Source organism: Choristoneura fumiferana, chromosome 12 (genome assembly GCF_025370935.1).
Source record: "Choristoneura fumiferana chromosome 12, NRCan_CFum_1, whole genome shotgun sequence".
In the NCBI taxonomy this organism is placed as follows: domain Eukaryota; kingdom Metazoa; phylum Arthropoda; class Insecta; order Lepidoptera; family Tortricidae; genus Choristoneura; species Choristoneura fumiferana.
In genome coordinates this window covers 16,422,927-16,450,886 of record NC_133483.1, presented here as the reverse complement: position 1 = coordinate 16,450,886, position 27,960 = coordinate 16,422,927, and the positions used below count along the sequence as shown (strand labels likewise).

The window sequence follows — 27,960 nt, the reverse complement described above, 5'->3', positions numbered from 1 at the left end:
GTAAACAAGGACCCAGGGTAGTTTTGAATTACAAGTGATTTGGCTACGGCCTAATCGACGAAAAATGTTTCATATTTTGCATTTATCCGACGATGACGATGATCAATCCATACTAATATTATAAATGCGAAAGTGTGTGTGTTTGTATGTTGTCCGTCTTTTTTTGGCATAGAGTTTTATGGGCCAGAGAGTGACATTAGGCTACTTTTAATCCCGGAAAATTAATAGTTTCCGAGGGAAAAGCGCGCGATAACCGAATTCACACGCGGGCAAGTCGCGGGCAAAAGCTAGTATCTAACAACCCGTCACCAAAGGTATAAAAAGGACAGATCAACTTAGGAAATTTTTTCTTTACTTTATTACTTAATAAAGAAATTTGAACAATTTGATGAAATTCTTCGTTGTTACTAACCACTAATGTACACTTAAAAATATATGAATCATCAATATATGATTATTCCTGATCTGCATATGCGGTATCCGTATTATTTCGATTTTCGGATGTAGTTTCTGGAATAAACACAGCTAGTGTAAATTGATCCAAATTACTTCCCAAAACAATTGCGCACTTAAAATTTCGAAAAAGCTTTACGTTGACGTTAACTGTTCCCGCCAAGATTTATATATTTCATTGCTAAGTCTACAGATGGCCAAAGGTTTACCTCACTCAGCCAACTTGGTTACTTGCTCACAAGTTAGCAAAAATATGTTATGCAACGAAATTTATTAGTAGGTACTTGTAAATAATGATGAATTTGCTTGTAACTTTCAAGATATTATTAGTAATTTATGCAACATAATTTTCTAATACTTAATTAGTGAAAACACAAAATACTTATGCAACACGAAATAAAACAACTTGTAAATTGCTAACTATTAATCTAATTATGCAATAGGCCCCTGATAGTGACATCTTGGTGGTCTTGCCAGGATCGTCTCTGCAGGAGGGAACTCCTCAATAGTTAATAGTACCGACTTGAAATTTGGTACAGATATGTAGTTTAGATGACAATACAAGTACAGTCAACAAAAAGTACATTCGGCAAAAAAACTTGTATTAAAATTTTTTTTTTTTTACAAAAACTTATTACTAGCATTGTATTTATTTGCAGTGTAATGTTACTAAGTTTGGTTGGGTGGAATCCTTCAACTCAAATTTGAAGTGGATATCTTCAACCGATTGAGCTGAAATTTTACACTCATGTATATAAATCCGATGACAATGCAATATTATTATGACATGGAGTTGATCTGATGAAGTGATGATGAAGCTAGCGGGTGACGTGACCATAGGAACTCTGTGATAAACGACACGACCGCATCGAGTTTGGACTCGTCTTGACGAGTACTTTGCTAACCAGGGGTATAAAGTACAGCCAGCAAAAAAACTTATACTAGAATAATTTTAAGAAAAACTTTTACTGAACTGTTTACGGAACCCTTCATGTACGAGTCGGACTCGCACTTGACCAATTTATTTTTATATTCACAAGCTAACGGTTTTGCTTGTGGAGGGGAGGGGGGGTTACTTATTTGCTTCTAGCAAGAAACATTTAAAGTCTAGTAGTAATGGATCTCAATATCGAAAGGAATTTATCTATCTAAATAGGTACGTAGTATTGTCATGATGATTCTAAAAGAAAGTCTAAGTATTAGCTGATAAAACGTGAGTAAGCCTCATTCGCATGTAAGCGCCGCTAATATTCTCGAAACTCATCAGCAATTATCAGTAGATTATTTACGATACATGTCTAATTCAGATTATTATTATCCGTGGTGGGATTATACGATATCATCTATTTATTATCAACATAATATCTGTAAGCATAAGTTTATTACAAATAACGTTCAATCAGCTTAAAAACAACATTATAAAAACATGTATAATTCGGTATATTTTTGTGAAATGAAGGTTTACAAGATAAAACTACTTGTTCTTTTAAGCTTACTTAAATTTAAATTATATACAAAAATGAGATTATTATAAAAAAAGACACCTGAGACAAATAATATTCTATTCAGTTCACAACTTCACAACTTTGTAGACATCCTTTGGTTTTGACTACTTATCTGACTTATCACTCTTTGGTTCTTAGGAATAAACTTCCACAACTCTCTCGTCTTTGTGTTCCCAAACACCCAGAAGGCAGCAGACATCGCACATTGGTACAAAGCAAAGATATTCAATGCAACATGCACAGCATTTACTGCCTCTGGTATTTTCACTTTTTTACGAAGCATGGATACGTAAACGATCATATAAATATCCATAAACAATTGTTGAAAACAAAAGGCAAAAATCATTAAGATCATCACAAATACTGTTTTTCGATTATTCCTTGCCCTTAGTTTAGTCTTTAACACTGATCTTAAACTTATACATAAAAGAACAGCATTAGATAATAATAAAGGCCATTTGAGAATGAAAAAATATAAACAATGAATTAAGATATACGCGTCTTCCAATAAACTGATTAGAAGTGTTAGTGTTAATGCTATAACTATAGGTAGAAACCCATGCCAACAAGGAGTCTCTGATCATGTAGCTCTCATTAACATTAAAAACTTTCACTAAGCTTGTGTATAACTGTTTACTAAAAATAAACATCCAAAATACGAATGCCACTTCGGTATAAAGAAGAATAAATATTTTGTAGAAGATGGTATTTTGAGCTAACTCGTACAATCCAAACACATAACTTACATTGTTGAAATATCTTAGGAGAACGTAAATAAATCGAGCGGTTATGAACTGTATCAGTAGTTGATTTTTGTAGATCTGCCTCCATTCAGCGAAGAGCATAGCAGTCAGGAGTAACAGTGCTAGGGCGACGGCCGATAAACCTATCCCTATACTGCTCATAGCCAGAGTAAGAATCGTGGCGACGGTTGTCTCATTCGTGGGGCAAAAATAACTTGTCCTGTGTCCAAATCGAACCACACGTTTGTCCAGTTTCCAGGGTCCATTTCTTCATTGATGATCGAATCAACCACTTTTATTTCTTCGTAAATGAAGCCAAAGAACATTTATCTCTTCGTAACGCAGCCTTTTCTTAATTTTTTTTTGGTAATAACTTATTTTCTTCTTCTTGCACATTACCACGGAGATGCATTTAATACTTCTTTACTTTTGTTTTTGGCACGAAGCATTCAGTTTGATTGCATTTTGTGTAATGATGTTTTATTTTTATTTTATCGCCTGTAATTGATATTAGAGGCAGCTGGTTGGTATTGATAACATAGGAATTATCGTCGTACGATTAGATTAGCTATTTAATTATTATGGGGCTTTGCGACTTGGGGCTTACGGTTGGTTCAAAATATTTTCGATTGTAAATTAATTATTAATCGTGTGAATATATATGATTATGTTTTTGGAAAGACCTAGATGATTTAGGTAATGTAAATAAAACAACAGATAAGAAACACAGAGAATATATTTTCAGATATAACACCACGATAGGTCAAAAATAATGTTCATATAGGAGGAATACGAAACAATAAAATATATAAAATTCTATACAAATAGTCAACAAGGTGACAGCGTCCAACCGTAACTATATTTATTATATTATTGTGTAGGGCACATACGAGATTATATAATTATTATGCTGGTAACTAAAAGATTTTGCGAACACAATAATATTTCCACTTCGTCGTTAACATTCACTGGGTTGGATATATTTTTTGCATTTTGAGTCTCAAGTACCATTGACTAGATTACTGCTTACACGGTTTTTTAACTTTTGAATTGTATAAGACTTTACCAATTCTTTAAACAAACCTTAAATTGCCTTAAATTCCGTTTAAATTGCCCTAAGAGACTTTTTATTTGCACATCGTCGAAGAATTAAGTTCTACAATTTGTTCTACAAATAGGTGCAACTACTTATGAGATATTATTGCATTTTCTAATTAACAGTAGAAATACTATGTTTAACAACTACACATTTAATTTAATGCAACTAAATCTACTTATAATTAAGCCTAATACAACATTTTTCTGCAAATTATTGCGGATAAATTTAAACGACGAGTTACTGAACAAATTAAAAACAATAACAGTAACAAAACAAATAGGTTTAAAATAATGAATTCCATTACCTCAATATAAATTCAATTAGGTTACTTAACAAGTAAAACTTTAATTTAATAATAATAAAATAAACAGCCGCATTTTCACAAACAAGACGTCGCACGTGTATAAATTGAAAAAGCAGAGTAGGTATTTGAAGTAAAAAAAATATATAATGTAAAAATAAAGCAAGAAATTTAAACAATTGAAAATTACGGTATAATTTACTTATAAAGTATTTTTAATTAAAAGAAAGTATGGAAAACATAACCTTTTTGTGCTTTTGACACTATTGTGTCACAATCTGTTATATCTAAGCTTTAGTAGTAAGTACTAGCTTAGACACTGTTATTGTAGGCAAACGAAATGACCTGAAAATTATGAGCGTCTCGTCGGAAAGAATTGGTACTTTACATAATCTTTATAGAGCCTTAACCTGATATTAAATCGAGTGCACGTAATAAATGAAAACCCATGATAAAATCTAGATTCTCTTCAGCTTTTTCACAAATGGTTTGATTATAATAGGTAATCATGAAAATGGAACACTTAAAACAATTTGACTTCTCGTAAAGTCTAATCCTTTTTTAGAGACAATTCTACCTGACTTGTACCTGCAAATTACTTTCTTTGGAGTTTTCCGATCTAGGAATGCAAAAAATACTCCATTAATTTATGTTCGGTTAAAAATTACAAAATGCAGATTATAAATTTACTGCGGGTACAATAAATACGACAATAACGATCGGTTCCCGACCGAATATAAAATAAGATATAAATGTAAATTAATGTACGAATTATGCAACCACTTGATAATAGATGAGCTCGTACTTGCTTCCTTGAGTTTCTTTTGTTGCCCCTGATACTCGAAAAAAGTGTTCCGTAAATCTATCTTAAAAGGCAGTGTAATATTTTGTGACACTTATGGTATAAGATCGTACGTGCGTAAAGTTTTGCGTAAGCTAGGTGCGTCACAGTGCCTTGTTGACGTAAATCTGCTTGCGTAGGGCGGCTAAAGAATATCCTTTGCTAGTGCCGGTTATTTAATATAAACACCATATGGCATTATTATAAAAAACTTAAACACTGCTCTAATAAAATGTAAAAAGACAATTTTTAAAGTGACACTTTTCAACACATGATTAACGGTTACCAAATTTCTGAAGTAATATGGCTATTGTTTTAACTTTTTTGTGTAAAATAGTAATTAGGAAGCCAGATGCTGACGTGCTTCATTTTTATATTATAAACAAGGAACTCATTAAAATAGTTTTTTTTATTCTTCTAATAAACCCGACTTCGCTTACAAGGTTTACCTCTTCGCTAATCTTGCTACTCGTTTATGTTCTTTAATTAAGAAATAGTGTTTGCAGAGGTACCCAACAAGCTCTACCTACTAAGTGCTGATGCTGTTATATGCAGCTACGAATGTATACGTAAATCGTGTAGAAAGATCCAGTACCTATTCGGTACAAGGTGTTTATATTATTATGATAGCCGAGTATGCTAAATATTCTACATTATGCAAATACACGTTAAATCTATTGTAATTATGTTGAATATAATATGTGTACTTATGTAGAAGTCTTTATAAGGGATCACAGCTTGGAAAACACTAGTTTAATATTGGCCGGAGAAATTATGACACATGGTGTATTTTCATAAACACTTAGATAAAGATATCAACCTTCTTATACATATGCCTAGTGTCATCCACGAAGACACGTGATTTTGTCAAATTTAGACATTAATGACATTATAATAAGAACCACGGCACGCGTCATCGTGAATGACTCTACCTATACAGTCAAGGCTATCAATATGTTGTATCCATGCGAAGATGCTCATCATGTAAGACGTATATCAACCGTATTTTCATAGTAATAACATCTGTCTTCATTTTTTTTTTGGAAATTGTAGTGTATTTTTGCTGAGTATACCTAAATACGCATGTACGGTAGATGTGGTCCTTAAAATAACTCAATTTGAAGAAAAATGTATCTTATTACAAAAAGGCATATTAACCAATCAGTATGCCACAAGTGACTTTCTACAAACAAGAACGCTAAGACAATGCACGAATGGAAATAATATACCTACATATTTGTAGAAATCAATCGAAACACCTTGACGCGTTTGGATCTTGTCTAGTCACACAGTAACTGTTTTCACTCCTGTCATCAATGAACGAAGTAATTAAGTAATAAATAGGTAATTATAATTTTGATTTTTGACCGAGATAGTGCCTTAATTTCTTCGACCAATGGCAATTTAATTGAGGGGTAGAGTACACCTTTATTCTATAAGAGCTAACTTTTAATTACAACAATGTATCATTTTAATGTGATATGGGGTGGAATATTACATAATACGAAGATGAAATTGTTGCTTAAAAACACTACATGTCGTCAGAACCATTAAAAGTAATTGCAGTTGAAAAATATGCTGAAAAAGTCTATTTCAAGGATTGCAACGCCATGGCTAAGAATTTGACTAACATTTTCCATAAGCGTTTTCTACAGCTCTTATAACGAATATTTTACGCTACACAATAGTAATGGGAAGTATCACAACGTGAAATGAACGCTACCCTTAAGATGCTCGAGTCGAACCACGTCTTAATATAGAATTATTATTACTTATGGTAGACTTACCAAAAACGGACCAGTTCCTCATTCCAATTTCATGCTAACTTATTATGATTTTCGCTAAGACAAAATTTGTTCATTGAAATAAGATTTTAGTGATATCTTATTCATTTCAACAAATTATGGTGAGGGTATTGTTTTGTTGAGTTTTATAAAATTTTACTAAGTAGTCAGAAAATTAACATTACCTATTATTTATTAGGTACGCATCTTTTTCTCTGTTAGAAATGTCGGGTATGCTTTGGTGAATATTCTTCAAGCTACCTTGATTGCTTTCTCTTTCAGTTTCAGTGCTTTTTTTGTTAAGAAGATTGCGACTTAGTAGAAGTTTGCGTATTTTTAGCGGAAAAAAATGGTGACAATTTCATACTCATTATAAAATTAATATTTCGATGTACTGAAACTGGTCCAGAAATGACAGAAGCTACACCTAGAAGATCACATTGCAAGAGGCAGGAGTCCTATACGCTAATATACCTATGCTTACCCGTTGTCGAAAAAAAAACGATTGTGACGTTTACGTTTTAAATTCGGTGCCCTTCGTATCGCCGAATATTTTTACGTCTTATGATTGAATTTTTATAGTGAACGCGACTTAAGTATTTTAAAGGGTTATCTCTATCAAAGAATTAACATAGCTATTAACAAACTTTAGAATAGGTTAGGTTTATTTTATAATTGTTTTAAAAAGTCAATGGTTTCGGTATTATTTCAATTATAAAATAATCATACTACTTATTCTTTGCAAATAAATATATTCTATTCTATTCGACCAAGTAATAAAACTAATAAATTAGGACAAAAAATATTCGACCATCCGATAACGCAAAACTAAAAAAAAAACTTTTGACAAATCGGTGTGATTTCCGTAATAAAATTAGTTTAGTTTAACAAAACGAGACCAGCTCTTACAAAGTTTCTTTAAAGTTTAATCTTTAGTGTATAAGTTTGGGTATAATTGTGCTTTAGCTGACTAGAAGATGATCAAGCCGGTGCATAAATACCTCTTCTTCATTCCACCATGTGCTCTGTGGGCGGAAAACCATAGCTCGTGTTAGTGCTTGGATTTGGGCAGATAAACTGAACAGAAAAAAAAGAAGAACAATGTAATACCTAAATGAAATATTCAGAAGGTAGGTAGGATATTAAGTATCACGCTGTGGTTTAAGAATCCATGGTGCCGCCACTTTTATAAAGTATATTACAAAGTCGAAATTACTTTATTATAAATGAATTATGTTTGGTAGGTAATATGCATTTTGAGTCCATATCGGCTCGCATATTCGGTAAATGAATCCATAAATCTGAAATTTTAATTTTATTGTTTGAATTGTTATTATATTTCTTGTTTTAATTTGATTGTTTTTAAATTGTTACTGAATTATTGCCTAATGTATTAATTTTTACATATCCTTGACATTTTGGCCATTATTCTTTTTTTAATGTTAATTTCAATGTGTTTTCAGTCTGACGATCCCTTGAGGAGAACCAGCCTTATTTTAATTGTTTTCATTCACATATGAAATGCTTAGAATTTTATTTTTTATAATTATTACTAATCTCTGACGATTTCAATACAAATTCTTATAACTGACATTTATGTAAATTATAATGTAATAATGTATTGAATGAATAAATAAACTAAACTAATCTAAACATACTTATTGAAAGTCCGAATGTAATGTTTGTCAGAATGATTGTTTGTCATAACCCTTTTTTCACTGAATCCAATAATTGTTCAGAATTGTTATAAAACAAACCTAACCTAACCTACCTAACCTATAGTTTTCTATAGGATGACCATTTAAAAATTTCAGAAAAATGTAAGGTTTCAGTGGGGAAAAATTATGACAAACGATGATTCGGACAAAAAATACGGCATGACTAGGGAAGAGTATGCGAACTTTGGCGCTCCCAAAGTTGATAATTATTTCCTTAAACGTATTTCCTGAATTTAGTACACTGGGCTTTACCAGGGTTATCTGATGCTCTTTATGTTTTTGATATTTGTATTTATTTAGCCATGTTATTTTGTCTTTAAAAATACTTTTATCAAGTATTTAGTGACTCCATGGATTGTAAAACTACACCGTGTTACCATATTTCCTATTCTTTTTGAAGATACTATATTAAATTGTAACCTTAAAATATAATTATATGGCATGTCTAAAGTTTAATGGATGCAACTAACCTTGTTCTTCGACAGGTGTATGGTCCTCATCTGAAGAATCTAACCTCTCAATCAACGAACTTTGTTTCGATAGAGACTGCAACAAAAATATATATTATGAAATAAATTATTATATACAAAACTTAAAGTAAGTACCTGAATAAAAGGCTATGTACACACTATGCACTATTAGCCGCGCGGTTTAGCTTGACGTCTCTCTTCAAAGTATCGTTTGAGAAAGAGATAGCGCGTTCAAACCGCACGGTTAGCCACAATAGTACGTAGCCTTATGTTTTTTTTTAATATTCTTAGTAGTGTACGTTTTTTATTGTATGCTAAAAATAAACAATGTTAGTAACAGTGCAGTGTTTCATTGACGGTTTATATAATACTGTAATTTTTGGCATATGTAAAAAGTGTTTACGTTTTTTATGGCAAAACCGCACCGTTATGTTTCCAACAATGTTACTGACGCAATAAAGCCAAATGCATCTCAATCCATCAACGCCGCTGCAACTTGCACCCAATATTTCAGCAGTTTTATTGCTGTACCAAACGCTGGCAATGCAACGAGATTTATTATTTTACAACCCAAGTGTTTGTAAATCTCATACGTACTCGTACACGACTTGGGCGTGCCAGTTTCTGAAAATGAATAGATTACTACACTAGGCTCTAGATTTTTTTATCAGACAAAATGAGCAGTGAGCAGAACAATGAGAAGGCTAGTTTTGGCAGGCCACCCACTAGGTGTACTAGGTGGGCCGATGACGTCGCGAGAGTTACGATGGATACAGGTGGCAAGATGTCGTTCATCGTGGCGTTCTAAGCCGAGTCTTTGTTCAACAGTGGACGTCTTCCGGCTGTTGATGCGATGTGTGTTCGTAACAAAACGCTACTAGCTGCCAATCTTTAAATTCTTTGAAGCATACTCCATATTAGCGCCTTTGCCAAACAACTCGCGCGGGTGCACGGCGGTTTCAATAGGTATCATTAGAGCAGAGACCCGCCTTACGCAGCGCAGCTCTATTAGATCATGAAACAAACACCCCACGCTAGCCAAGCCAAGCCGTGCACCCACGCAAATGAGGGCTATCGTTTTTAGTCTTTCTAGATGGCGCCACTGTTGCGTGAGGTTTTTAAGTGTGGCTTTCAAAGTCTGTTATTACGGGCGTGAAAACAAAGTTTAGATTAAAATCATATTTAATACACATTAAAACCGTACCATAAAAATATCGAGCAACCACAGTGTTGCGTAGTCCTGTTTTGTTTGGACAAAAAGGGAGGACAAAAGTTTCCGAAAGACAAAACTGTCTCAAAACACAGACAGTCATTGCCCCGTAACGCATAATTGCTATAATTAATTTCAGGCAATGCAAAATATTCGCAAAATTATTCTAATTATAAATAAACCCGCGTAACTCACCCAAAAGCTACATTTGACATTTCGGAGACCACAGGCTACACTAGTGCCTCTAGCGGCGAATTCATACGCGATAGCCCTCATTAGCGGAGGTCCTTACAAGCAGTGTGCCTACCTTGTTTGAGCGCCGCCGCGGAGGTGACACCTTGTTCCAGAGTGCTTCCAACTGGTCAAAATGCTGCGACTGCGCAATCGCTGCCTCCGCCGGACCCAAGCTCACCTGATACACCGAAAAAAGTAATTGTAGAAAAAGCTCCTTTCCCATGTGTTAGGTACCTACGTGTAATCTGTATAAATTGACCTGTCAAATTACAAATAATAATGAGATAAGGCTCGTTAAGAGTCCTAATATATACTATTACAATTAGATTACAATCCAGAAGGGCCTAGTTTAAGTTTTCACCAAAGAATTATTTAATAGTCCTCTATAATATGTAATTTGGCATATATGTGTATATTATATCCATCTATACAATATTATAAATGCGAAAGTGTGTGTGTTTGTATGTTTGTGTGTATGTTTGTCCGTCTTTCACACCGTAACGGAGCGACGGATCGACGTGATTTTTGGCATAGAGATAGCTTATGAGCCCGAGAGTAACATAGGCTACTTTTTATTCCGAAAAAATGCACAGTTCCCGCGCGATAACCGAATACCACGTGTATATATGTGTGTATTCTTGTCTTGTGACTTCTGTCAAAAGACAAGAATCAAATGATTTATTTTCACTACAAGCTTTTTTTCGGGAAAGAAAAATTTAGTTTGCAAAAGATATTTGATACTAGCTTATTTATTGTCAACTGTACTTTTTGTTGATTATATCTGCATTGTCACTAGAAACATACCCGAACCAAAATCAAGTCTCCGACCACTGGAAGTGGGTGAGCTATGACTTGCAAGGTTTGAAGGCAGCTTATATTTAAAATGAACGTTGCAAGTAAAATAAAAGCTTGTAATAAGCAGCTTTGATAACAAAGTTTGATATTTGAACATTTATTGTTTTTAACAGCGAATGAGATAATTAGTTTCAGAAAATGTAACATGTATAATCTACCAAAAATATATTGTTTCCTTTTTACAGTAACAGCCACACTAAAATACGTTTAACTTTTAATGCGATTTGCGAAGCTTTCAAACTTTTTAACTGTCAATCAAACAATTTTTTTTTTCGATTGTCACCGTAAAACATTGATACAAATAAATTATTTTGTTAAAGTAATAAGTTCTGTTTCATTTATTTAATTCTTCAAAACTTATCAGCTTCAAAAGTCACGATTTTCCTCTCCGTTTCATTCCTATAAATATTTAAGTCATATTCATACCATATTGGGTTTTCCCTGAGGGGAACTTTACCTGCGAGCCCAAGTCCTTGTTTTTCGCCTCTTGTATTTTGGAGATTTCCTCCATGGAAGCGGATACGGAAAACCTAGAAATAATTGAAATGTATACACACAATAATTTCTTCGGTTTCTCTCGTAGACGAATTAAACAATAGAACACTCCGACGGGCCGTCGAATTCTTGAACTGTTTAGCAATTTCAATCAAATACGGATGATTTTGTGATTGCTAGTTATTAGAATTATTAATCAACACAAAGTCCTCCACCGCGTCTGTCTGTATGTTCGCGATGATTTAAAAAAACTACTGAATTTATTATCACGCCGTTTTGACCGTCAAATAGAAAAACTTTCAAGTAGTGTTTACAATATACCTAACTAAGAACGCGTCCCGGCTATAGCTACGTGGATAGTAATTGTAATTAAATTTCGGAAGAACAATAAAGTTAGTGAACGTTAATAATAAATTCGCAAACACCTCAAAATATGAAATAATCCACAAAAGCTTTGTTCAAACTTAGCATTTGAAATACTAGCAGACAATTTTGAATGTCAAAACAAGACTGTATTAAATTTCTTATCAGGTATCTTACTAAAGTAAGATATTTATCTCTGAGTAGATCGTAATCTGCGTTGTAAGAAACTTTTCAATGCTTTCTTGTTATTAATGTTTCAAATTAATTAGTTGCTTATTGAAGTTTAAGGTTTTAATTTCAAAGACTTAAGGTAAACGTCTGACGTACAGTCACCAGCATTAATATCTGCCACAGCGGAACGTGCAAAAATATCTGAAACGTCCTTCAGGCCCTAGAAATAGAGTCGTATCAGATATTTAAGCACGCTTGTTATGTCAGATATTGGTGCCGGTGACTGTATTTGACACGCTATGCCCAATAGATGACATCCTGCTGTCACTTCTATTGCTAATGACACAAAATTAAAGACGTCAACTATTATAAGACAGTGAAGAGCACTTAAACTTAAGACTTAAACGTTTACTGTTTTTAAATGTAGAAGGAAGAATAACAATCTCTTAGGGGAAAAAAGTTATTAAGCCGAACTAATAATAAATCATCCATGCAGGCCCAGGCCTATCCACTCTAAATTTAATTGAATACAGTTAGATTTTAACGTTTAGGTAACACAGATGCCAGTTATTCTTGTATTTAGGTTATGATAATTTTAGGAATACCCTCTTGCCGCCCAGTGTCCTGTATTTAGGATTTATTGTAATTTGACATCGAACTCTTTTCATAAGTGATATATACCTAAAGTGAATGTCCAGAAAGCAAAAATATGATTTGGGCCGCAGGAGGATACTAGAAATACTCTATTTATTGTCATTTATAATATTCCTTAGTATAACGCATAGAAGAAAATAAATGGAGAGTGTAGGTACTTAGTTCTGCGAGTTGTAATGATTAATTACCTTCGTTTCAACCGCTCGTCGACCTGCGCCATCATAGCTGCAGATGTCAGGTGTCCATATTTCTTTTGCCACGTGTAGGTGTCAAGGGACACTTCCTTTTTGAGTAGTCGCCGCATCGGTCGCTTTGGAGCTAACGGACGCAGTTCTGTGTGATTTTATTAGTTTGTCAATGAATATAATAGAAAGAATTTGTTTTTGAACATTAAAATACAATTTGAAAAAGTACGAAACTTTATGTCCTAACTTTTTTTAACAGATGTACATAGTAAGACCTAGACGTGGGTCATCACTCATCAGCTTCGCTTTGAATTTTATTTCAACATTCTTAAAATTCTTTATTCAATGAACAATTTGTGCTTTATAAAGTACGCGAGGACTCATGGGGTTAAAATATAAACAAAGGCGTAGTTTTCAAAAGGACCCCACTCACCACGACGCTGTTTTTTAGTGGATCCACTGATATGATTGTAGAATGAGAAATAAAGTCATGTAGATAGGATCAAAAGCCAAGGCTTTTTTAGATAGAACTTAACACTAAGCTTCAAAAGACGAAGACAATAAAATAAAAAGAGAACTAAGTATATCTAGGAAAAATCAAATTGCTTGATTTCTCAAAACCAGTTTTAAAATAATTGAAAACTGGCACCGATTCAGGCGTTACTTTACAGAGGCCTGTTTTAAAATAAATGGATAAACTCACTTTGCTCCCCCGCGACATAACTTTAGCCATTAATTGTAGTAAAACTACATAAACACTTAGTACTTACCGTCGATATCTTTGGTAGGGGCTGCGTATGTAGGTATCTTCACATATGTAGCGGGAGTGTTATGAAGACATATTATCGGAAGGCAACCTGTCAGGAACAGAAGGCTATGAGAATGCGAAGTTGTTGTATGCTATGGTTCCATCGAATTACTTTTGATCGAGATAAGATAAAATTTGTTTTCAGAAAATTATTTATTAATGAAATAATTAAGAAATAAGTTAAATTTTATTAAATAATTAGGCACTGGAGTCGACTTTAAATAAGTTTAAGATATCAGGGGAAGTAAGAGAGATTTTTATTTGGATAAAACTTGGCACAAAGTTTGATTTAAAAGTAACAGAAACAAAAGACATTAAAAATCATATAAAAAATGAAAAATAAATTTATTTTTATCTAATTTTAGTACCAAAAAGCACAAATGAGGACCACACTCGGCATGATGCTGCGGTAAGTCGCAGCGCTGGTTTTCAGGGTGACCCTTATAGGTACATACATGCTTCGTTTACCAATGGGTACGAATAACTTATTACTCAATTTATTTCAAGACAAAAAATATTGACCTGTTTTTTTATTTAAAAATACTTTAGCAAAACATACATAACAGCCAGTAACAATTAAACTATGAATTACCTATGACGCGACAGTCATGTCAATCAATTAATAACGTTATAGTTATTTGTTTTTATTATAAAAAAATGACACGTCAAGATCGTTTACCTAATTTTCAATGCAAAAAAACGAAATTAATTCCATGAAAATAAACAACAATTTCGGCAAATTAAATTCGATGCAGCATTACTAAAGTGAACTTCAGTTATGTCGATGATTGTATACCAGGTGTCTTTGTTAAGCACGCGAGCGCGACAATGGAGTATGTATTATGAAGTCAATCCCCGTAACTTTATTTCAACTTTGTCCCCTTTTGTATACTTTCCTCATTTGGAACGCGCATAAGTATGTACACTCATCGAGTTCTACTTCCCTCCAAAAGTGGGGCGACTTGCTATTTGAGAAATAAATAAAATATGACCGTGTATGGTTATGTACTTAATGAGGGAGAGAAAAGTACGTTTGACGGCAGATTGAGAAAAATACTTTGTTAAGTATCGTCCCCGTGAACAATTATTGTTTGGAAAAATTAATTGAAATTTTTCTCGCGGCTTTGTTAGCACGTGTCATTGGCAATAGTACCTTACCTGTTGGAAAAATTCCGTGATTTCACAAAATTTCCACGGAAACCCCAAAAACTACATCGTGATCGTCGTTTACGTGCATAAAAAACGCCTGCATGTGCAGAATTAGTGGGTCTCCTGATGGTAAGAGATCACCACCGCCCATAAACAGCTGCAACCCCAGGGGTATTGCAGATGCGTTGACAACCTAGAGGCCTAAGATGGGATACCTAAGTGCCAGTAATTTCACCGGCTGTCTTACTCTCCACGCCGAAACACAACAGTGCAAGTACTGCTGCTTCACGGCAGGATTAGCGAGCAAGATGGTGGTAGCAATCCGGGCGGACCTTACACAAGGTCCTACCACCTGCAAAACACGCAACCAACAAAAAACATTTATAATTTTAGTAACTAGAATAGACACTAAGAACTTCTCTACCTCTGTCCAAAAGATGTATGACGATGCGAGAGCAGTCGCTGGTTATCTGCAAACCGAGAACTGGCACATGGAGTGCCAACGACGTGAGGGCCAGACCTCGCTTCGTCTCCCATATTATGAGCGTTTTATCCTCCGCACCTTGATTAAAAGACATAACTATAGTTTGAAGATGGTTAAGTTGCCGAGCTACAGAGGATGCGCGCGGCTTGAGGCCTCTTTCAATAAATGTAGGTTTATGTTTGAAGATTTATTTTAGTCTTAGTTAAGTAGATAGATGTTTAGCAGGGTATAACCAAGTAAGTTACAGCAATGGTCTGTCAAAGAGTCAAATAAGTAAAACTTCCTAGATATCTACCGCTTAAAGAAATAGTGTTGTTTGATTACCTACAACAGGTTAACCTAGATTATCATCTTGAACAATGAATTTAGGGTAGAAATATTTTTTTACGTAACTTTGGGGTGGTTAAGGGCCTATAATTCACCCTATGTGGTAAAGTCCACGAAATATGTATTGATCGTCTTTAAGTTTCACTAACTACATAACTATACTTGCCTTCAGATCACGTACTACAACTTTCATGATTTTTCTTGCCAGTCTAAATTGAGCTTTACAATACTGAAAAAATTACACGCGTCTACATTCATGGCAATTAAAAAGGTCACATAGTTACTTACTAGATACAGCAATAGATCCATCTCCAGTGACCTTAACGCACGTGACTTTCCCCAAATGTCCCGAGAGTAGATGTAGATCGGAGCCAGTGTTCATATCCCAAACTATGAGATTGCAATCCCAGGATCCTGACACCACTTGGGTCTTGTTCGTGATGGCTACTGCCACGCATGTCACTATGTCCGAATGTCCGACCAGCACCTGTTAGAGGGTTAAATGTGTCATGACATATGTAATAATAATATCATATAATATTGAAACTTTCACGTAGCGACATTAATTAGTGGTATGTAATATAGTTGGACGCGGCATCACACACATATTATAATACAAAACATTTTTACAATGCACATGCTCGGAAAGTGCCTCTTGACGTGGGTCAACTTATCCATAGAAAATTAGTGATTCCTGCACGCATTCACAAGTGTGCAGTAAAGTTGTATGGATTTAACTTACCGCACTTGTGCGGTAAAGTAACTTTTTAAATTGCAAATCTCAAAAATTATGTCCAAACTATTGTTAAAAAAATAAGTCTAAAGACTCGTTTATAGTTAGGCTTTGAAAAATAAGAAAACGTTCGTTGCAACCAACTGAATATTTACTGATAAGATAATACGGATTAAACGCGACAGAAAAGAGAACGTTAATTTTGTTTTTCATGTAAACTCGTATTTTAATTCCGTCTAAAGTTATGAAAAAAAAGGAAATAAATTCTTGACTCCAATTCGGACCGTGCGACGTCAAGCGCGCGCACTCGAAAGTTAACCAATGAGCTTCCAGTGCGCGCGCACGACGTAGCACGGACCAATCATGGTTACCCGTTCGCGCCTGTCATGAAACCCCGCCAAAGTAATGTTCATGAGTTCAGTCCGGTGAATTAATTTTTGATGAGTAAATTAAAATAAAGAGTTTAAATGATGAATTTATATCTGACTTTACGCCGCCTTACGTCCTCCACGAAGCACATATTGTCAGTGACAAACTTAATGCTGAACAAAATACGTGAACTATAATATACATACCTAAGTTAAAAAACATCGTAAATTGATAGAATAATCTACTTCTACACGCATGGATATTATAACATCTACCGGTATGTCTTATTCTTATTTATTTGCTTTTATCTATTACAATTAGTAAACCAGTTTTGATTTATTTACAGTTCCAAAGCCAAAAAATCTCAGATTTACGATAACTTTTTGTTAAGAGCTGGTAGATTAGATACATAATACATATACTTGATGTTACTTAACTATTACAGGGATTTATTCACGGGTTGCACTTATTTAGCATTATAGGAGCGTGCACTCCTCCATAAGGACTAGCCAATATAAGTGTGAAAAATGTCAAGCAACAAGGGCTAATAATTAATCATAACAAATCAAACAAAGTCTCCTTTACCTATCATTAGTAGCTGTAGCTGTTCTAATCTTCTGAGTCAATGATGTTATGAAAGTTGTTTAATAAAGTGTATACGTTAACGATTTTGGTTCGGCGTGCATGTCGGTATGTATATCTACTGCCTGCTACTGTAGTAAAAGGAGTATGGCAAATAAATGATGTAGTCACTGCCTCGATTTTTTTCCTCGCATAATGCATTGTAAAACGTTGTATGATATACGTGTCGAAAGTAGGAAATTCCCAACTCGTGCCGGCTCAAAACACTCGCTTCGCTCGTGTTTCAAGTTCTCCGCCACTCGTTGGGAATTGCCTACTTTCCGCACTTGTATCATAATAACTATTATTATAATTATGCAATGTCTTGCTCCTGGGGGTTGGGCAACGCATAAAACCTTAAAAGAATCATACACGTCGCGGCGATAATGGACGTACTGGCAACGCGCGCTGTCCATTTGAAAAAAGAAGAAAAAGAAGCGAGTTTTGAGTTTCTCTATAGGTACATTAGTACAATGCTCTTTGGTTTTGAGATTTATTTTGACAGTGATGGCGGCCGCCGTGTGAATGAATTTTGATTTGATTTAATATTTTAAGAACTACTGTGAAGAAGTGTTTTTTTGCGGATTGCGGACTTTTTGGGGGTAGGTAAGCCTTGTGAATTTATATTTTATCAATATTGTTTTAGTTCTACACTTTTGTTGTTTACACGAAACCTAGAGAAACCAAAAGATAAATTATCTTAATTATCAATAGCTTTTGAACCAGCGCACCAGAAGGCAAAAGATGTTTTGCTAACAGTTACATTTTAAAATCATCCTTGGCCAATTATAGACCAAGTTACATACAAAAATACCCAGTCTCCTTTGCCACTTTTATAATATTACTAGCTATTTCCCGCGACTCCGTCCACGTAGAAATATGGAAAATAGTTTACGTCCTATTCTCAGACCTACCGAATATACACAAAATATTTCATAAAGATCGGTCAAGCCGTTTCGGAGAAGTTTGGTCACAACCATTGTGAAACAAGAATTTTATATATAAGACGAGAATTTTATTATATCAGACTAGGATTTTGAATACTACGATTATACAATAGCATGACGTGGTTAGGTAAGATCATAGAATAGGCACTAGCTCATTCTTTGATGAATTATACCTGAGCTCATTGCTCTGCCTAGAACGCTTCTGCGTTCGTAAAACGACAAGTCCTAAGGCACAGAACCAATTCAGTGTGATATTTGAATTTTCTCCGTTGATGAAGAACGCCCAAAATTAATTAAGACTTAACGCACAAATTGTTCGCCAGACAATTAGTTTTGAAAATGGAAACGAATTAGAAGGCGAAACGAAAAATAATTGGAACTGTGATACTGTTTTGCGTGGATTCAATTTGATATTTTATTTATAAATATAAATGAGTTTAGGCGAGAAAAATCAGTAAACTTCGTCAGCGATTAACTGCTGCAGTGCAACTACAACACAATAATTAAGAACGTAGAGAATGAAATTATCAATAAGAGTTACAAATGTATTACAACTAAGATGAAAGCAATAAGAGTTTCGAAGAATATGCCAAATGTGAGTCGGACCTATCACACTGTAAAAAAACTTCGAATTTACAAATCAAATTTGGAACTACACTAAACCTATTGGTTTGACTTGGCTAAAACTGAGTAGTTACTCATTTATTATTTCACAAGGTAACTCTTATCTGCGACTTCGCTCGGGTAAACCATAAGCTCTGGCAAACGATTTAAAATTCCAAAATTTTACCGAAATGCCACGTGGTTCCCAAAAATCCGATTTCGATATCGTCGTATCGCATAGTGGAAATATCTACAGGTAATAACATTTGAATCCATCCAGCTGTTTAAGCGTGAAGGAGTAACACAAATACTCAGAAACATGGCATTTACAATATAAGTCTGATAATGCTTTGTTGAACACAACAATATAGTAAGCTGTATAGAAAACACAGGTACATAATTAAAAAAAAAACCAAGGCAAGCAGTTAGCGGTCTTATTATTTCTTAATCTTTACCTGAGACAGCTTCCCCCCATCTAGCTTCCAGACCTTCAGGGACATGTCCATAGAGCCCGTCACGACGTGCTGCAAGTCTGCTGTGACGGCGAAACAAGTGACGCGCTCCGCGTGCGACACCGATCTTCTCTCGTCGCCGCTGTCCACGCCCGTCAGTGCCCAGATACGGACCGAGTTGTCGCCATCAGACAACACCTGGCAACGAGAAAACAGAGGTCCCAAATAGTGATTGGTTTTTTGGAGTCTTTTTGTATTTTTTATTTCAACTCCAAATTTGTTACTTTTGCAACATTTGTTTGCTTTTTTGTTGTTTTTTGTTATTTTTGTTGTAGTGCTGCTGCATAAGTAGCGAAGTAGAAATAAGCAACCTGAGATATGTATGCATAGGAAAAATTCGTGTCTAGATTCCTGTCCAGCGGTGGTGTGGGGGTTATAGCACGCAGCACGGATTGCTGAGGACCTGGGTTCGATTCCCAGCGCTGGTCTCTTTTTCTGGTTTTTCTGTGCATCCATGTCTCAGATTGTATTTTCGATATGGTCCCAAATAGTTTTTGTCTAAATACTATTCTAAATACTAACAGCTGCAAAAAAAATGTTACAATTATACCTGAATTTTTTTAATGTTTCGTAACATACTAAGTATGTACGTGTAACCGTATCAGAGTCCAAAACAATAACTTAGATACTGCTACATTTTCAAAAAATAGCATATTTAAAGTCACTTTGAAACCAGAACACAATGACATATTATTTTTGGCAAGAATTCTGTCTTTTTTACTTCTTAAAATAAATAATTGAAGGTTAAATAAATAATCTATATAATTTCAAGTAGAAGGAAAACGTTCAGTTTGCATGAAGTGCGAACAGCAACTGAAATAGTAAGTCGATACACGAAAAAAGTCATGCTGCGAATCCTTATGCACACTACATTTTTTCACATAAGTTGTATGGCTGCTCTATGGAAACAAAAACGCACTGTCAACGCGCGTTTTTGCACGTCGACAGCGCGTTTAAAAAACACGGTGCCTAAAGGTTTTAAGTGAATTAAGATCAATGAATGGTGGCTATTCTCAGACGTCAATTAAACGCCAGTGAAGCCAGCAGTAATCGACAGCTCGAAAGTTCTAAAAGCCAAGTTTTCAGGAGTTTTAGTGAACTGGTAGCTCTAAGTGACATAACGTGTTTTCGGGTAAAAGTTTCGCATTAGTTTCTCATTTAGGGACATTTGTCTGCCGCTAACCGATGATGTGTTTAAAAGTATTGAATATTTTAGTAAAAATACCATAAACGGGACTTATCACGCTATTTTTACACATGTAATATTTACCTCGACGTTTCGGCAACGTTACAGTTGCCGCGGTCACGAGTAGACTGAAGTGTGGGGTGTCAAGTCTGCCTAGCAGCGCGAGTTCTATGAACTACCCGCACTTGATCACTAATAGTACCGGCACTCGTATCACGAACTACCCGCACTTGGTCACTTTTATTAGTCACCCTATCACACCGACACACAACACTAACAACGTCCGATCGTCCCTCCGAACATTCATCCCGACACCGACACTATTAATAACAGGATTCCACGAAAATGAAAGCGGTAAATATTACTCGTGTAAAAATAGCGTGATAAGTCCCGTTTATGGTATTTTGACTATGAGTGAGAATCACGAAAGTTTGAAACGTTATAATTTAGTAAAAGTTGTAAATTTAAAGCTATTTTGTTGTATTTTTGTGTCTTTATGAATGTGAATAACTGTCTTCTTTCTTTCTATTCCTATGATAGAGTCGTTTTACGATAATTAATTCCCATACATAAACATCTTACATAAACGGTACTGGTAGGGGCCAAATTATTTGCTAATTAAATAAGGTGCTGGTGCTTCGCCGGCCGCTGCCGCGACGCTCTCGTTTCGCTCGCCCGTCTCGCACGTTGTGGTCACAACACAATTGGGTAACTTAAGTTTTTTAGGATGGTCCACGTTATAGTTTTTATCGATAGTAGACTTATAATGTAGCTTACTCTTGTAGATAGATGTTTTTTTCACTTTCCGTTTTTTTTTAAATTGAAACTTTATTTCGGCAAACCACACGTTTGGTGTGATTAATAGGTTTTGTGCCTTGGTCCGTTTGATTTTAAAAAGAGGTCGTATTGACAGCTGTCAGTAGTCAAATGTCGCCATACAACGACACATACGTACACACACACATACACACACGTACGGACGTACGGGGAACAAGGTGATTTTACGCTGCATATATCGTTATAAAGCCTGCTTTAAAATGTACCCCCTTGCTATTTACTGGTGCGCAGCCGACCGTGACAAAAGCGTGTTAAAAAGGTCTCGCAATAGTTCTATTAAAAGAACAGCAGTGAATAATCTAAAAAGTTTACCGCAAACTTCATATTGAGCGTGACTTCTATACTAGCGGATGGTCCAGTGGTTGAGTGAAGAACTATGCCGGAGTCGACAAGCCACACGTGGACGTTGCGAGCCCGGTCGCCAGACATCGCGCGCCGGTTGTCTGACATCATCAGCAGGGATTGGAGGGCGGCAGAGTGACCCTGGAAATGTACTAGAGATTAATAAACAATTCCAGCAGTAGTTTACGGATTAGATGAAAAAAAAGGCGTCTAAGTGCGAGTCGGACCCGCGCACTGTTCCGTTCAAATTTATAGGTAAGTAAATATCTTTCGCCCCTTTAGAATGAAACCGACACAATATGAAATATTCAGTTTTCCAAAATAAACTTTGTATTAAACAAAAGCTGATTGAGTTTTAAAATGAGAACATTTTGAATTGTGTCCGTTTCATTTTAAATGCATGAAAGCAGTGTCAGCAGAGCCCTGCTTCTGAGCAAAATGTACGCAGTGTAGGGTAAAAAAAATAAGATTTTCAGGCTTTTCTTATTAGTTGTGCTGTAAGAGGTAACGTTCGTAACCAATTTCAAGTATATAGGTATTTTGGTTCCCTGGCAATTTGCATTGAAACATAATTTTATCATAATTATAATGAATGCATCTTTTAACTCCGTTGACTAAACTTAGAAGTTTGCTTTTTCACTGCACTAAGGGGTAGCAGATCTGAGTATTATTTAATAATCATTGGTCATGGTCATGACTTAATGGCAGCGACAGAAACAGCGCCCTAACTTCAGATCCGGGAACACCAACTGTCACATAAAGAGGTCGTGAATGACTGCTACATAGTAAAACCGACCTTATACGTCAACGTAGCAGAGTTATCAGCGAGCTGCCACACGACGACGGTTCTGTCCTCAGACCCGCTCAGCACCAGCAGATTATTCGGCGAGAAGGTAACACACGTGACATGTCCCATGTGTCCATTCAGTGTAGCCTGTAGTCTGTGGGTGGACAGTTGCCAGACATGGACTAAGCCGCGAGCGCACCCGCTCGCTGCTAGCTGCCCATCCCGGGACACTTCCAGACAACTGATTGGGATCAGTTCGCTTTGTTCGGCCTAAAATAAACAATATATTTATCTGTGTCTGTCTGTGTGAGTTTGTGTCTTTTTCCTTTTTTAAAGATAGGGGGGAGGGAGGGCACACACTGCACCTCGTAGAGAAAAGGAAAGAGCAGATTTTTTCTTTTTTGAGTAAGGAATATCTAAAACTGGTGATAAAAGTGAGTATTCACCTGTAGCAGAACATCAAGGGGTGACACTCTTTCCCGGCCCGGATAACACCGACTTGGAAATACCGGCCCTGTTTTTTGTGTACACGCCCATAGAAACTGACAGGAGCTTCTATGGGCGTGGAGAAAAACAGGGTCGGTATTTCCATCCCGGTATTCTCCGGGCCGGGAAAGAGTGTCACCCACATCAAGCATTCGCCGGTTTTAAATATGTCAAGAGCCAAACATTGCTACGAAAATTTACCTTGTACGATCGTTTCTAGGGAACGTTCTAGTAAACCCTCGTCTAAATTTAGTTATTATCGATGATGTCGGACGGATGCTCGGCAAAAATTTCGAAGAAAATTTACCGTCATTTTGCTTCAATGCTCGCTAGAATGCTCGCTAAAATGCTTCTGTTTATATTGTGAGCTTTTACCTGTAATGTAACATTCGCTAGAATGCTCATTACAGGTGTAGGTATGTCAAGTTTAACAACAACAACAACAAGTTTAACAAGCGCCAGTGCGTAGTCGTCTAAATAGAAATTCTTTCGCGCATTTAATCACACAGATCGGCGCTTTAAAAATGAGCTATTATAAAACAAAAGAGGAATGATTAAAGTTAGCTCCGGTTAATCAATCACTATTTAAACATGCTCGGCTTGGCGGAAAATCTGCTGACAGTTAATTTCGTACTCCAGACATGAAACAGAGTTTCACGCAATGTTGCCAAAAGGGCTGAAAGTAGCTGACGTCGTAAAATTCAGCGGAATATTTCATAATTACTTTGGGATTGCGGATTTACTACGCAGATTTTTCTCTTGGTACTTTTTTTGTATTTGTAAGAATGGATTTGCGATTTACCTGCAGTAAGCTGATGTTTGTTTTGGACTTTGTTTGACGTCTCTTCAACTGTTTTGTAGGCCGAAAGTTGGTCAAGTTATCTTCTGTATGAAATGAGTATATTGTTACTCGGTTCCCACCTAAGAGACAGAAACTATGTTATTTCATTCAATGTGATATTAATACAAATAAAGTAAAAAATTAAAGGTGCTTGCCATACAAGAAACATGTTTTTTCGATAATGGTGGTATAAAAGTATAAAACCCTTCGTATGTGAATCTGATTCACACTTTGGTCAGTTTTTTAGGAGTTCTAGTACAAACTAGGTGTTGCCTCTACTTCGCTCATAGGACGTAAATTACGCAACGGATTTATATAATGACACATAGTGCCAGTGCCACGAGAGTTGAAGTGAATGATTATACACAGCTACAAAAAGAACTGATTGCACAAAAGGAGAACGAGTGAAATAAATGAGTAAATGTCAAAATCCTACTGTCATTACACGACATGTTCTAGCTGTTTGTGTAATCATTCACTTCAACTCTCGTAGCACTACCTATACTAGCCCTATAGCTTTGGACAGATGTATTTTTGGGGAAAAAAGTAAAATGCATTTGAGTTTTTTCAAAGCCAGAGCGAGACACTAATTTATAATATACTGAGCGGCAAAAAATCTGGCCGTCAAATGTATGCAGTTATAGGTAATTTTGTATGGAGAGTGGGCCAAATTTTGTGCCGCTGAGTACATATCGTATATTAGCAAGGATTACAGAAAATTGAGTCTTTACCAGCCGCCAAAAGGAAGTGGTCCTTATCAGCAATTGCTAACGCAGCCAAATCGTGTGCCACTGCTAAAGTCCGGAGTAGCTGAGCGGTGTGGATGCTGTACACGTACACTCGCTGATCGGAACAGCCCACAGCCACGCGGGAGGAGTCGTGTGCCGCGCAGAAACATTTTATCTAGTAAACAAAGGATTTTAGGTTAAAAAACGGCTATCCGATACAAATCTTCAATCTTCAAAATTGAGCCTACACTTTTCTGAGAGGGTCAGCAACGCACTTTATTTTAGCCTGTATTTGTGTCTCCTTTTGACCTCTACGTATCCCTATCCACAGCTACATCGGGCCACTCGCTCAATTCCACGTCCAGGTCATCTCGCCATCTACGGCTCGACCTGCCTTGCCGTCGGTGCATGGCCGTCGAGTGACACGCACCATGTGGCTGAGCGCACTTATCTTTGCGGGTGAATCCGGCAGATATGCACCCGTAATTCTACTTATTATTTTCCACCAGGTACCCCGCCTACTCGTAAACCTCCTTTCCAATAAAAAACATAACAGTGTCTTGCAGTGATGTGTAATAAAAAATTTATAAGACAACTCGGAGGATGGAAGGAGCTTGACTTAAGTAGATATATGTCTTCAAATGCAGTTCTTGTACATTATTTTTGTTGCCATAAGTGCATGTACTTGTCATCACTAAATCACATAAAAATTAGGCAGTCAAACTGTTACAACGTCATGTCATGACTAGTGATAATTTGTTAAACTGTTGATGAACTTAATTTTATTTTGCGGATATACATTTATTATGTAGTATTTGCAGTCTCCAACTCATGTTAGGAAAGGTGTTTCTTTCACCATCTGGACTACTATCTAGAATTACCTAGTGACGCGTATGTACAGCTTTTTTCAACACTTAACATGTCAATTCTTTAAAAATCAATTTGTATCTCTTTTGAGTGGTTTGACGATTTCTTAGCTGGTAGGATAAAATTCAAAGGTAATGAATCAAAATAATGATATCTATTGTGAACCCTACCAGATTCATAGCATGCTATTCAACCACCAACAATATTGATGGTCATTTAAACGATAGTAGTTAGCACCACGTTCCAGGTAATGCAATAAAGCTGAGCTCAAGAGGCACTTACAGCAAATCAGCTGTACTTTATTTCCAGCAGCGGGGGATAACAGTAACTAAGGGCTAAAGCAATTTATAGACCCCTCAATTACCTTGAACGCGAAAGTTGGTGCAAGATACGCTAGGCCTTTTGTGGTTGTACTTATAGTTAAGTTGGATTTCGTGGAAGTATTAAGTTAGTACGATCAAGGAGTATAATTCATTGGCCACCATGGAACCATTTCACAGTAAACGTCATAGTGACATCGCATTAATTAACAAGGAAAGTCGTAATGACTTTTCCTTTGAAAAGGTTCCATGGTGGCCCATGAATTTAATTCCTTGACTGTACTAGGCCGTTTTTAGAAAAACGTGTACCTTTTCTTTCAAAATGTATTTAATTTTTGTATATAAATTTTATGAGTCAGTTTTGTGACGCTCAACGAGTGTATGAAAAAAAGTTACAAAACTGAAATTTTTGATCGGGACCATTTTTTAACCATCGGAATCGATTGTGCTTTCGATTCTAAGCAGGGAAAACCATTTTTTTTCCAAAATTAAAAAATAGAAAGGGTACACTTTTTGTGAAAATGCCCACTAAATGTTTGTTAAGTTTGAGATCTAGGTAAATTTAGAATAAGAATCTAAGAAATTTAATTTTAAAGGAGCTGTAAAACAATAGTTCGTTACGGTGCCGCACTTATTTGAATGAAAAGATTTAAACTGTAAATTAGTACCTTCTAAAATTTTGTTCATATTCATTAAATATAGGGGCTGTTTCACCATCTATTGATGAGTGTTAACTGACGGTTAAATGTGATACCGTCTCTATTTGTTTTTTTCGAATAGACGGAGACGGCATCACATTTAACCATCAGTTAACACTAATCAATGGGCGGTGAAACAGCCCCTTAGTAGTATATTTTATCTACGAACAATCTATTAATAAAAAATAAATCCAAAAGAGAGCCCGAAGTTATTCGCAATGAAGTAATAGAATATGAAAACAAGAGTTGATTATTTCAATGACATTAATATATACCTATGTAGTTGGAATTGGAACTGCATAATTTTCGAATTTATGAAAAGCCTCTTTCAGTCTTTTCGTTAAATGCTTAGCTTGTAATATTTTGACACATCCTTCCATGCAACTATCAAACTACTTAATTAACTTCATATTTTGAAGACATTGTAGCACAAACTTTAAAGAAACAAAGTACAAACTAGCTTAAACAGGCAATATAGTCGGGAGCAAATTGTCGTAGTATTGCACTATCAGGTTACCAGTTAATTAACTCTAGCCATTATGTAGATGCATTCAATCCCGAAGTTGGTCGAAGACCCACGATTTATAGTTTGAGGTGACTTTGGTGTAATTGTAGAGTAGTTTCAGGCAAGTTAAAGTTTAGTGTACCTTATGAGTTTATTTTTATGAGTTAGAACTCGTCTCTTGTTTAATTGTTCTCGTTTCGCAAGCGTGATTATATAGTCCCGGGTGCTGAAATAGTCATGAAATGTGTAGTTACTTTAATTTAACAATTTATTTTGGCTACTAGTGCCAGGTAGCTGTAATTTTTCATGAGTACCTAAGTATATCCACGTCAAAAGTATGCGTAAAGTGGGGATTTTTATTAGAGTTAGGTTCTCCTCCCGCAACCCTCTGCAACTACAAGCTAAACTGAAAAAAGGTTATAAATACAGTACATATTACAAATTTAAAAGATAAACTATCATGGCTAGTTGGGTTTTTAAGCTAACGAATAATATTAGATTAAAATGTAATATTGAATATTTGCCGCATTACTACGGAAACTACACAATGCGTGACCGGTTTTTTATAGTAAAACTATAATATAGGCAAAGCGAACACTATGAAGAAAGAATATCGGCAGATTATTTCTTGATATTTTAGTACGATCTTTATTGTACCCTATTTGGTTCACTTTGGGTAAAATACAACCCGGTAGTAGAATGGAGGTATTTAATCTCAAATGTTTGTTC

General features: G+C 35.6%; 1 protein-coding gene across 2 annotated transcripts in view; it reads right to left on the bottom strand.

The window, feature by feature from the left end:
* Positions 1-4,395: 4,395 nt before the first annotated feature.
* The window catches only part of LOC141433502 (protein qui-1), a 123,462-nt gene continuing 99,897 nt past the window's right edge, over positions 4,396-27,960 (bottom strand). The window contains exons 19-31 of one of the 2 annotated variants that reach the window (XM_074095562.1): positions 24,845-25,016; positions 24,075-24,193; positions 22,796-23,056; positions 21,970-22,140; positions 19,578-19,772; positions 16,138-16,336; positions 15,463-15,600; positions 13,852-13,938; positions 13,085-13,229; positions 11,671-11,743; positions 10,432-10,536; positions 8,915-8,990; positions 4,396-7,803 (exon numbers count right to left, since the gene is read on the bottom strand). In XM_074095562.1, coding sequence (XP_073951663.1) covers positions 7,778-7,803; positions 8,915-8,990; positions 10,432-10,536; positions 11,671-11,743; positions 13,085-13,229; positions 13,852-13,938; positions 15,463-15,600; positions 16,138-16,336; positions 19,578-19,772; positions 21,970-22,140; positions 22,796-23,056; positions 24,075-24,193; positions 24,845-25,016 — 1,767 coding nt within the window. In that variant the 3' untranslated portion in view covers positions 4,396-7,777. The remainder of the gene's footprint in view (positions 7,804-8,914; positions 8,991-10,431; positions 10,537-11,670; positions 11,744-13,084; positions 13,230-13,851; positions 13,939-15,462; positions 15,601-16,137; positions 16,337-19,577; positions 19,773-21,969; positions 22,141-22,795; positions 23,057-24,074; positions 24,194-24,844; positions 25,017-27,960) is intronic. The other variant, XM_074095563.1, reaches the window with a different exon arrangement.